General features: G+C 38.0%; 1 protein-coding gene across 1 annotated transcript; it reads left to right on the forward strand.

Moving 5' to 3' along the window:
* Nucleotides 1–2489: 2489 nt before the first annotated feature.
* hsd11b1la (hydroxysteroid (11-beta) dehydrogenase 1-like a) lies at nt 2490–7550 on the forward strand. Its single transcript, XM_079655569.1, has 6 exons — nt 2490–2776; nt 5621–5751; nt 5964–6167; nt 6324–6417; nt 6978–7143; nt 7289–7550. The coding sequence occupies exons 1-6, from the start codon at nt 2692–2694 to the stop codon at nt 7470–7472; spliced, it is 864 nt and encodes a 287-aa protein (XP_079511695.1). The 5' UTR covers nt 2490–2691; the 3' UTR covers nt 7473–7550.
* The last annotated feature ends 2539 nt before the right edge of the window (nt 7551–10089 follow it).

Below are 10089 nucleotides of genomic sequence, written 5' to 3' on the forward strand. Positions count from 1 at the left end.
GTCATAGTATATCCTATAATGCTGGTGGGTTTGTCTCTTTACTATTTTAGAAAAGCTCACTGTACTTAAACAAAATGACTCACGGTGCATCTGAGATTAGAGGGGGTGCAGTGGTAAAGTGCTATTTTTATAAGTGGGGAGTGGACCTGACACCCTCTACTCTAGGGGGGTCCGGGGGCATGCCCCCCTGGGAATTTATTTTTTAAATATTGAAGTTAGATGCATCAATCTGGTGCACTTTGAGAGCAAAATGAAGAGATATATGGATACCTCTCAACATCCATAATGAAACAACTGTAAAAAGATTTACTTTTTCTTTATGGATATAAAAGAAAGTAAAGCTTGACTCCTACTGGCTGGTTAAATGACTCCTGGTCCCTGAGGCCACTACCAATTTTTTGTGCCATTTTGCTGGATTTATTTGTCAATAGCGTTACTGCACAAAGTGATAGCCCTCTAGTTTAAATCTACTACCCAAAAAGAAACATATGGAGATGGGTTACTATTTAAAAAAAATTGCAAATCTATTTGGGAACAGTGGGGCCGGGCCTCAAATCCTATAGGGGGGTCCGAGGGCATGCTCCCCCGGTAAGATTTTTTTTTAAATGTTGGACTTAAATGCATCAATCTGGTGCATTTTGAGGGGGAAATAAAGAGACTACACCCATATGAAACAAAAATGTATACATTTAAATAATCATAAAATCATAAGTACATGGCCATAACCAATAACATACAATATCCAATATGAAAAAACATTGAAACTTGTTTATTTATTTGTTTTTGGTTCATTTATAGTTGTGAGTGTGTCTGGGCTCCTGAATCGGCCTCTCCTGTCTCCCTCCTCTCCCCCTGCTCCTCTTTGAGGCAACAGCAAAGACTAGTTTTAGCTCTCAACAAGTTTATCTTACCTTTTTTCACCTAGTTAACATTTTGTTTGTATTATTCATGCTTATTTTACTAATCACTACCCCCTCAAATGGAAATATGTGTTTACATAAATGGTGACCGAACCGTTTGAGACCCACTGAGATAACTTAAACTAAGTTAACTATCTAAAGACTCAGAGAGTAATTTATCTCACCAGAGCTGTAGTTATCAGCCTCTCAGTCTGACAGCAAAGGACTCTCCCTCCACCTTGTTGTTGAAACAGCTCCTTATATCCGTTAGCGCAGCTAGCTAGCACCAGATGCTAACAACAATACACGTAACCGGTGCGCGCGCTTTCTCGCTCGCTCGCGCCACACATACACCAACACACACCCTCCCGAGCTTGAATGACTCACAGAGACCAATCGAGGGCATTAGTATGATCTGTATGAAAGTGGCAATGTCGGCAGGCCACGTCATGTAGACAGCCAGTCACCCTCTGTGAGGCAGAGTCAGACCCACATTTGCGCTGCGTTGCGTTTACAATATATACGTATATTGCCGGCGGCTGAGTACCGGCATTTTACTGAGTACCGGCACCTTGCCGGTACTCAGTAAGAAGTGCCGGTACCACATGGGTAAAAATCAGAAGTGCCGGTACTGCGTACCGGTGAGTACCGGCCCAATTCAAGCACTGCACATGAACATAAACATGACTTTGATATTATACAAATATGCTCAACACAAACATTGATCAAAGCCAATCTTAAAATGATTAAACAAACTCCTGTTTGCGACTCCTCAGTGCACACAAAAACATAACTTAGAGAAATAAATAAATACGGATGTTATTTAAAACCACCTCGAATATGTTGTGTTAATGTTATGAAATGTTTTCTCATAAATTATGCGGTAAGCAGGAGGACAGAATTACCTAAACTGACGCTGTTTTGCATTTCTATAGGTTGTACGAGCATGGTTTTATATACTCCTACCATGTTTAATCATGTTTTATGCCGTTTGCTAAGACTTGATAAGTCGCTCATAAAACACAGGAGGTATGGAAACTAAGAGCACCATATGTGGTAAATTGTACAGCCAATATAACACAACACATTAGTTGTATTTCCTTTAACTGGTGGATAGTTGCTGCAGTGGAGACGCTGCGCACAGCTGATCGACAGCTGGGACACAAACCACCAAATACGAAACCGTAATTCAGATCCAGTCGTCATGACTCCACTCCGGAGGGATTCCCTGATCATTTCTTACAGTTTCTCATCAAGGGGGTGTCTCCTGTCACCGGTACAAACACACTGCCTCGGCTATGTGTATTTTTTTTGTCATGAACCTTTTTCGGACCACTTATTTATTTATTTTGGTGACGATCTGACCTCCATGCTGCTACTCTGGTAAATGAGGCCCCTGAACTGTCCAACTATGACAACACTCCTTGAACATGCGCGCGCTATGTGAGAATCTGCCTTGGTACAAAGTAGCAGTGAAAACATGGTACGGAGTTTCATTGATTTGGGCACTCTCTCAATAAGCAAGTGGAATGGATTTGATAGTGAAGCACTCACACAGTGCTCTACAAAGTGTGGCGAGTGGATAGAACGATTCACGGACTTTCCGCATTGTAAAAGTGGGGGGTCTTAACTAATCATTTCAAAAAGTGGGGGGGACTTGTCCCACCCTCATATAATGGCTGCGACGCCCATGAGTTGAAGAGGGTAAGGGTTTGGTAAACGGCACTCCTTTTTATTACTCATCCCAGTGCAAGGAAGAAGGCTGTAACAAAGCTATAAACAAAGTCAAAACATGGGAACTTGTACAAAGGTCCTGTTAGCGTCTACATGTTTCGCTTTCCTAGCTGTCAAGTGGACTTCACCCAGTTTTAATAAAGGTAAGAGAGTGGGTTAACTAACCTTGTTGTTGACTAACGATACTTTGGGATGTTTGCATAGGATTCTTGTTTAGACGTTTTTTTTTTATTTGTGCTGATTACTGAAGAGTTTTGAAACGGTCCTAAACTGCTGTGTTTGAAATACCAGTTACACACAAATTGCATGGAAGTAGCTTAAAATGCACAGGCATTTACACATTTAAACACCCGGTGTGTGGGTGTAGCTTTCATGCTAAAGGTGAATATCATGTGTGTGCAAAGACGAATTGTTCTTTGCATTGTTTTAACATTAAGGACTCCTCTTTCTTGCAGTTGGCTAGCAAAGTAGACAAAGACCTACAACCTAATTTTAAACAAAACGAGCCAAAACAAAGAGTCCTTGGAGATGGACTAAGGACATTGTTCATGTGAAGCCAAGTGAGGGGCAAGTGCACAGGGACCGTCTACAAAGTGCAATGCCGAAAACCGATAGGTTAAGTACACAAAACGTGCAGCAACTTCACTGGTCTAAAGTGTTGACCTACTAAAAATAAAGTTACAAATGAATGGTCCCCTGTTGGTTATACTACCACACTTAGTTTGAGAAAAGGGTATTTTGCTAAATGTAGATTATTATTCTTTTGAAAAATATGTAATACTTCCACTGCTTTGCAGTAGTCTTCGTGAATCACATCAACATGTATTTCTTTCTGGTTGATTTTACTATAAGACAAAGTGTGGAAAAATATGCTGTTGCATTATTTTGGTGATATTTCTCCTGAGAATATTCAATAACTTCACTGTTATAGATTAATGGTCTCCTTTTAGACTACGTTTGAAAATGCAATGTTTTATTTAAGATAAAGTGTAGCTTCGTGCACCTGGTTTATAAAGACCTGTTTGCACATTATCAAATATAAAATGAGGATCCAAAATATCCTAAATCTCATTAAGTAATACAAAATAAAAATAAATCGCATTTATACAAATGGTATTCTCTTGAATTTGTTCAGTGGAGATTTATTTAACTTTTTAAGCTATATTCATTTATGCAATCCGACAATACATTAGGGATGGATGGCTCATATTAGAAAAAAGGTCATTAAAAGCATGGTAAGGATGACCAAACAATTAAAAGCGCATTAAGCAAATAGAAACGAGGGTCTATTTACAACACAATGATGACCATATCATATTAAGTTGAATTGAGTTTTAAAAAAAAAATATATAAATCGTATAAAATATATTATTACATTTAAAAGTTTGAAAATCAATGTTTACAAGAAATATAAATATACACAAAAGCAAGTCCAATAAGAAAATAATAATGTTCACTGGGAATCAAAAACATGGGCCGTTATAAGAGGAAGCAATTAAACAGAAATATACACTCAATATAGAAGGGAAGTTATATTCCTAAAAGGCTTTATTCTAATGACAAAAATATTAGAAAATCTAAGGTGTAATTTGTCCTTAATAAAAAATCACTATATATAGCCATCCCATCCCATGGCTAACAGCGTGGACCACGTGAGGTCTGAACTACGTGGTCATCTCTTGAATTTGAATCATGTGAACTCATCATGTCCAGTGATGGGATGCTGCACTGCTGACCGCTCTGCAATGCTCTAAATATCCGTGTATAATAACGATAGAGTTTAAAGCTTCCCTGGGGAAGTTTAGGAAAAGAAGCACAAGCTGAGCGAGTAATTGGTGATAATCAGACACGCTTTACGCTTGTGACTCTTGCATTACCAGAGAGAGAAAGTAGCATTTATCCATGATGTGAGGATTCAGTGTACAAGCCAGTTTCCACAAGTAATGAAATCATGGGGTAAAGTGAATAGGCTAGTGTGTCATATTTCCCACAATTGCAACAGTATATTGCCTTATGAACAGCTACTACCATTGCTGATACTACAGCTTCATTAAGATAATACACTTTTTATGACTACACATCGTTAATGAAATGTTATGATTTGTTTCAGATGCACTCTGCATCCACAGTCATTCAAAAGCATATTAAAGGAGGTGCAGTTCTGCCTGTATACTCTTCAAATTCTTCTTTTTTGATTTACTTTGTTAAAAAACTGTATGACAAGGTGTTATTTGTCTGCACATATAAATGGATTTATGAAGGGAACAAAGGTGCTCATAATATGTGCCATATGCACATATTTAAGGAGGGTGGAGAATCACAAGTACGAGAAATCTGACTTCAGTTTGGGTTGCCCTCTGTACATACACAGTAATAGCATTAACATTAACATTAAACATGTAGTATTATGTTTTTTAAAACAATGTACAGTATCTGACCATTTTACCTCCCTGTTCAAAGATATGGCAGACGAATGTGGCCGTGTCTAGGGTCGGTGTCAGAGTCCAATGAGCAAAGTGTTGTCTAAATGCCTAGTCAACTGAAAACTGGCATATCGGGAACTGGTTTATCACTGAATGATTAAAAGGCCTTAAGCTTAACTCTCTATTGTGCAACATGTCACTATGAATAGCAATTTAATCACTGCTTCTTTATTATGTTTTTTTAAAGTAAAGAAGTGTGATCCTAACCCTAACCCTATTAGCCATGCAGAAAATTATATTGACAATAAAGTCTGATATCTTATCTTTATAAGAAGATACAATTAGGATCATGGTGTCATAAACTGGATATGAGATAACTTTAGATTATTTGTTATGACTTCCCAATTAGATATCTACAGAGTTAATACCAGTTGGCACATATACTTGCCCAGGCACCATTATTGTTTCAAAAGCTGTATCAATGGCACTCAAGTTAAACATTTAATTAATTTCCACCATCACAACTCAAATTTGACTATGTCTTTGTTTTTGTGTTTCTTTCAGAATCTCTCAAAGGGGCCAGGGTATTGGTGACTGGGTCCAGTACGGGTATTGGAGAACAAATGGCATACCACTATGCCAGCTTTGGGGCTCAGATAGTAATTACAGCAAGGAGGGAGAAAGTGTTACAGCAGGTTAGTGATCTTAACAACATCACAGTGGACTTCACGCTCACATATTTAAGTGTCAATCATTCAGTTCTGTGTCCATCATATCATGTAAAGTGTATTTGTTTATAAATCAAGTCAGACATGTAGCAACATTATGTCTGGCAATAGGTTGATAACACAATCTTCAAAGTGCCTGCATTTTAAGCCACAAGCTTTTTCTGTATATTTGCTTCTAGGTGGCAGAAAAGTGTCTGAGTTTAGGAGCCCAGAAAGCTCTCTACATAGCCGCAGACATGGCCAGTGAGTCAGACCCGGACAAAGTTGTAGACTTTGCACTTGAAAAGCTTGGAGGGCTTGATTACCTGGTTCTCAACCACATTGGCCCGAGCCCCTTCAGCATGTGGGAGGGAGACGTGGAGCACACCAGGTGGCTGATGAAGGTAGTGCAGCGTTTTCATGGTCTATCAGCATCTCTGTGTTTTCAAGATTCAACATTCAAAGAATCGAAGTCTTTATCATCTTATGCACAAAAGCTACAGTGTAGATTTGGAAAATAAAATCGTGTCTGTGTGTGTGTGTGTGTGTGTTTTCCAAAGGTCAATTTCTTCAGCTACATTCAGATGGCCTGGAAAGCTTTGCCCTCCCTTGAAAAAAGTAATGGAACACTGGTGATTGTTTCATCGCTTTTAGGTAAGTAACATAGGGACATTATTCAAACACACCTTGATGATGAGATTAAACATTTAAAAAACACATGATGGATGTATTAATTTATGAATTTCACAAAAATGATCATAATATTTGAAAACAATTGGGATTTCAAAGTACATTTTAATCAGCAGTCATTCAGAATGTATGTTTCCAGACTTTCAGTTTTTTCTGAGGCCTAAAATAAATATTCGATAATTTTACTATTTTCTTAAAGTCTTCAGAGAAAAAAACCTTAAACACAAGAAGGTCATCTGACTACTAAATGGACCACCTAGTGATACTGTTTAGTAAAATTATGAAATACTACATTTATTCCAATCTTTTAGTGTCAGTATTTTACAGATGCATTAATTGTGTTTTATTTTCTGTTCCAATCAATTCAAACATCTAAAAGTATAGTTAAGTGAATATGTGCACTAGTTTTGAGTAGGCCTACTGCAGTGTTATGAATGAAGCCCAAAAAAGGCCACAATATATTCTTATGTTTTACATCTGATAAACAATGTATTAGAAGTGTAATAGTTATTCATGGTTCACAGGTAAAATGCCCAGTCCCTTTGTGGCACCGTATACCTCCACAAAATTTGCCTTGAATGGTTTCTTCGGGGCCCTTCAGTACGAGCTGGCTATGAAGAAGAGCAACGTGTCCATCTCTATATGCACACTGGGACTAATTGACACTGAAGCAGCTATGGAGAAAGTCAAGTGAGTCAAGTGTAAAAACCAAATGCAAAGTGTCTCACAGATACATCAAAGTCATCACGGATTACATTATATCCTTCTACTTTTTTTTTCATTAAACATTGCTGCTTTCTTCAGTAGTTAAAAGCAGTATTTTGCTGTGTCCTAGGGGAGTCACCAGTGTTCCAGCCTACCCTGCCACAGAAGCAGCGATGAACATCATCATTACTGGAGCAACGAGACAGTCGGAGCTCTTCTACCCTTGGTTCACCTACATCTTGTCTATAACCAAAGAAATATTCCCTTCCATCACAGGCTACATAATGAAGAACTCCTACACCTACAGCCCATGAAAAACATTCATTATGTAATTGATATATTCCACTACATAAAATCAGCGTATAAAATATTAAAAGAGAAAGAATTGACTATTTTGTTCTTTCCTCGTCATGCTTTTGTGAGAGGTCATGTTATAACAGGGAAGAAAGCTTATAGACTGGGTTTGTATAAATGTTGTCTATAAGTTAACACACAGCCAGAGTTTTTCACCAACTGAAGCACCAATGCTAAGGACAAGTTAAAAAAAAAAAACGGGTTAACTACTTAGAAGGCAAGACAGGGGGCAGTAGACAGTAGGATAAGGTGCAGCGTTGATATACGAGTCAGGAAATCAGATCAGAATACCTTTATTAGTCCCACAGAGTGAAAATGTGCATTGTTACAACAGAAAAAGAGCCAAAGACAGCTTAATGTTACGAAGAAGCATGCATACCAAAGTATTAAAGTAAAAAAAAAGTTATAATATAATAAATAATTGAATAAAATAAAAAGTAACACAATTTACAAAATACACATCCTGTAACAGTTCTTAGGATTTAGCAGCCAGGTATATATTGCACAGTTATTAACGGCATATATATATATATTGCACATATAGCACACATTGCACATAGTTGCTAGAGATTAGAGGACCCTCTTTTTCTTTATTTTAGTGATGTTTGAATGATCAAACATTTCACATAACTGCATTTCTGTGGTAAGTGTGAAAGACCTGGTGAAATAGTTATAAATCAATTTTCCCAAATCACGCTGTATTTCTCCTGCTGGTGAAAATGTATTTTTAATGTATATTTTGATGGGTTTTTGCCATCATTTCAAAGCGGATAGTAGAGCATTGACAAGAAAGAAGAGGGAGAGAGGGTGGAAACCAAGGTAACCTGGCTGGAAAGAAATTGGAGAGATGCTGTTAACAGTATAAAACAGGGGTGTCCAAACTACGGCCCGGGAGCCAAATGCAGCCCACGGGCCATTTTGAATCGGCCCTCAGCGAATTCCAAAATTGTTATGAAATATGGCCCACAAATGAAACTTGTGCTTGTCTTATATTGTACTTCTCAAATATATATGGAAACGGATATTTCACAGTAGTATTCATGAGTTAATAGGCCAAATGTTTCAAATACATTCAGTCAATTAAAGTTGAAAACTATTTCTAACAAATCTAAGTTGATAATAATAACCTATTTACATAAGAAGCTTGAAATAGACCCTTCCTATTTCCTCTTGTTTTAAGCAATCTGAGGCTCCTGTTTTAAGGAATGAGTTGCAAACAAAATGAGTAAAAACCTACAGAGAACTGGGATGTAGGCTGTTTGTCTTCTTAAAGCATATTCAAGTAAAAAGCATAATTTACTTACATTTGATTGATTTTGCTGACTTACTTAAGGAAATACACCTCACCTCCAGTGAGTGGCCCAGCCCTTCATATATTTTAATGTATGTGAAAAAAGTTTGGACACCCCTGGTATAAAGTATTAAACACCTAAACAGACATAAAAATGACAGACATAAAAAAGCACAACATTTGTAATATAAATACGTCACTCACACTTTTTATTTCTTGAGAATATTGTATTTTGCACTTTGGAGGAGCCTGGGACTTTCATGTCAGCAACTTCACAAGCTATTGATCATATGACGAACTTTGAATCTGTAAGTCTATGAACCATCAAACCTTTTGACGAAAAATCTGAATGGAGTATTACTTTTGATATCCACATGAGGGCAGTAACGCCAAAGTAGTGAAGTCAGATGGCTTCAGTCTCAAAAGAAACATTTTGATTGTAGACTATCATGCATTTAAAACTGATATAGCTAATTAGTTTCAAATAATTTAATCTCCATTACACAAATAACCAGGTCCCATGTGTTCATAGATTGAATCATCAGATTTCATCCTTCCCTTCCTGTCTTCACTGTTCTCCACCCCTTGATTTGTCTCCATCTCCATTCTTCTCTATTTCCCTTAGTTCTGTCTATCCAAAGCCGGCCACAGTAGGCGTTGCAGACTTCCTACAGAGCAGAACTTCTCAGTGGGTTCCTTTGTGTCTTTGTTCATCCTCCCGCAAAAGCACCACAGGCCTCCTGTGAAGCTGTTGGCTCAATCCATCCTGGTGGTCTTTTCTTTATTGTAATACACCCTAGAGGTTGTACCCTGCTGATAAAGTGTTTTTCTACTGTATTCCCAGAGAGAGATGTCATTGTCAAAAAGAAATGCCTTGCTAAAAAAAAAGGTTGTTTTGAAAAGTTGAGAAACTGAATAAAGGGCACTTTCTCCTGGGCATATATACATGACACTAGAGCAAGTGGTCATGCATATTGAATATACAAGTTTGCACAGCTCTCTCACACTTTTGATTTCAGGTATTTGCAATGCTATGAATGATGGGGGAATGTCATTGGAGTGAGTGTTCTCTTTGTCCTTATCTTGAAACTTTATGGTTTGAGATATTGTGGAGGTAGTATCATCTCCTTGCACATGCAGTGGAAGGGAAAAAAACTCCTCTGGCTTCTTCTGTCTCTTTCTCTATCACACGCACACACGCACGCACGCACGCACACACACACACACACACACACGCACACGCACACGCACACACACGCACACGCACACACACACGCACACGCACG

This window comes from Notothenia rossii, assembly GCF_949606895.1.
Source record: "Notothenia rossii genome assembly, chromosome: 1".
Lineage (NCBI taxonomy): Eukaryota > Metazoa > Chordata > Actinopteri > Perciformes > Nototheniidae > Notothenia > Notothenia rossii.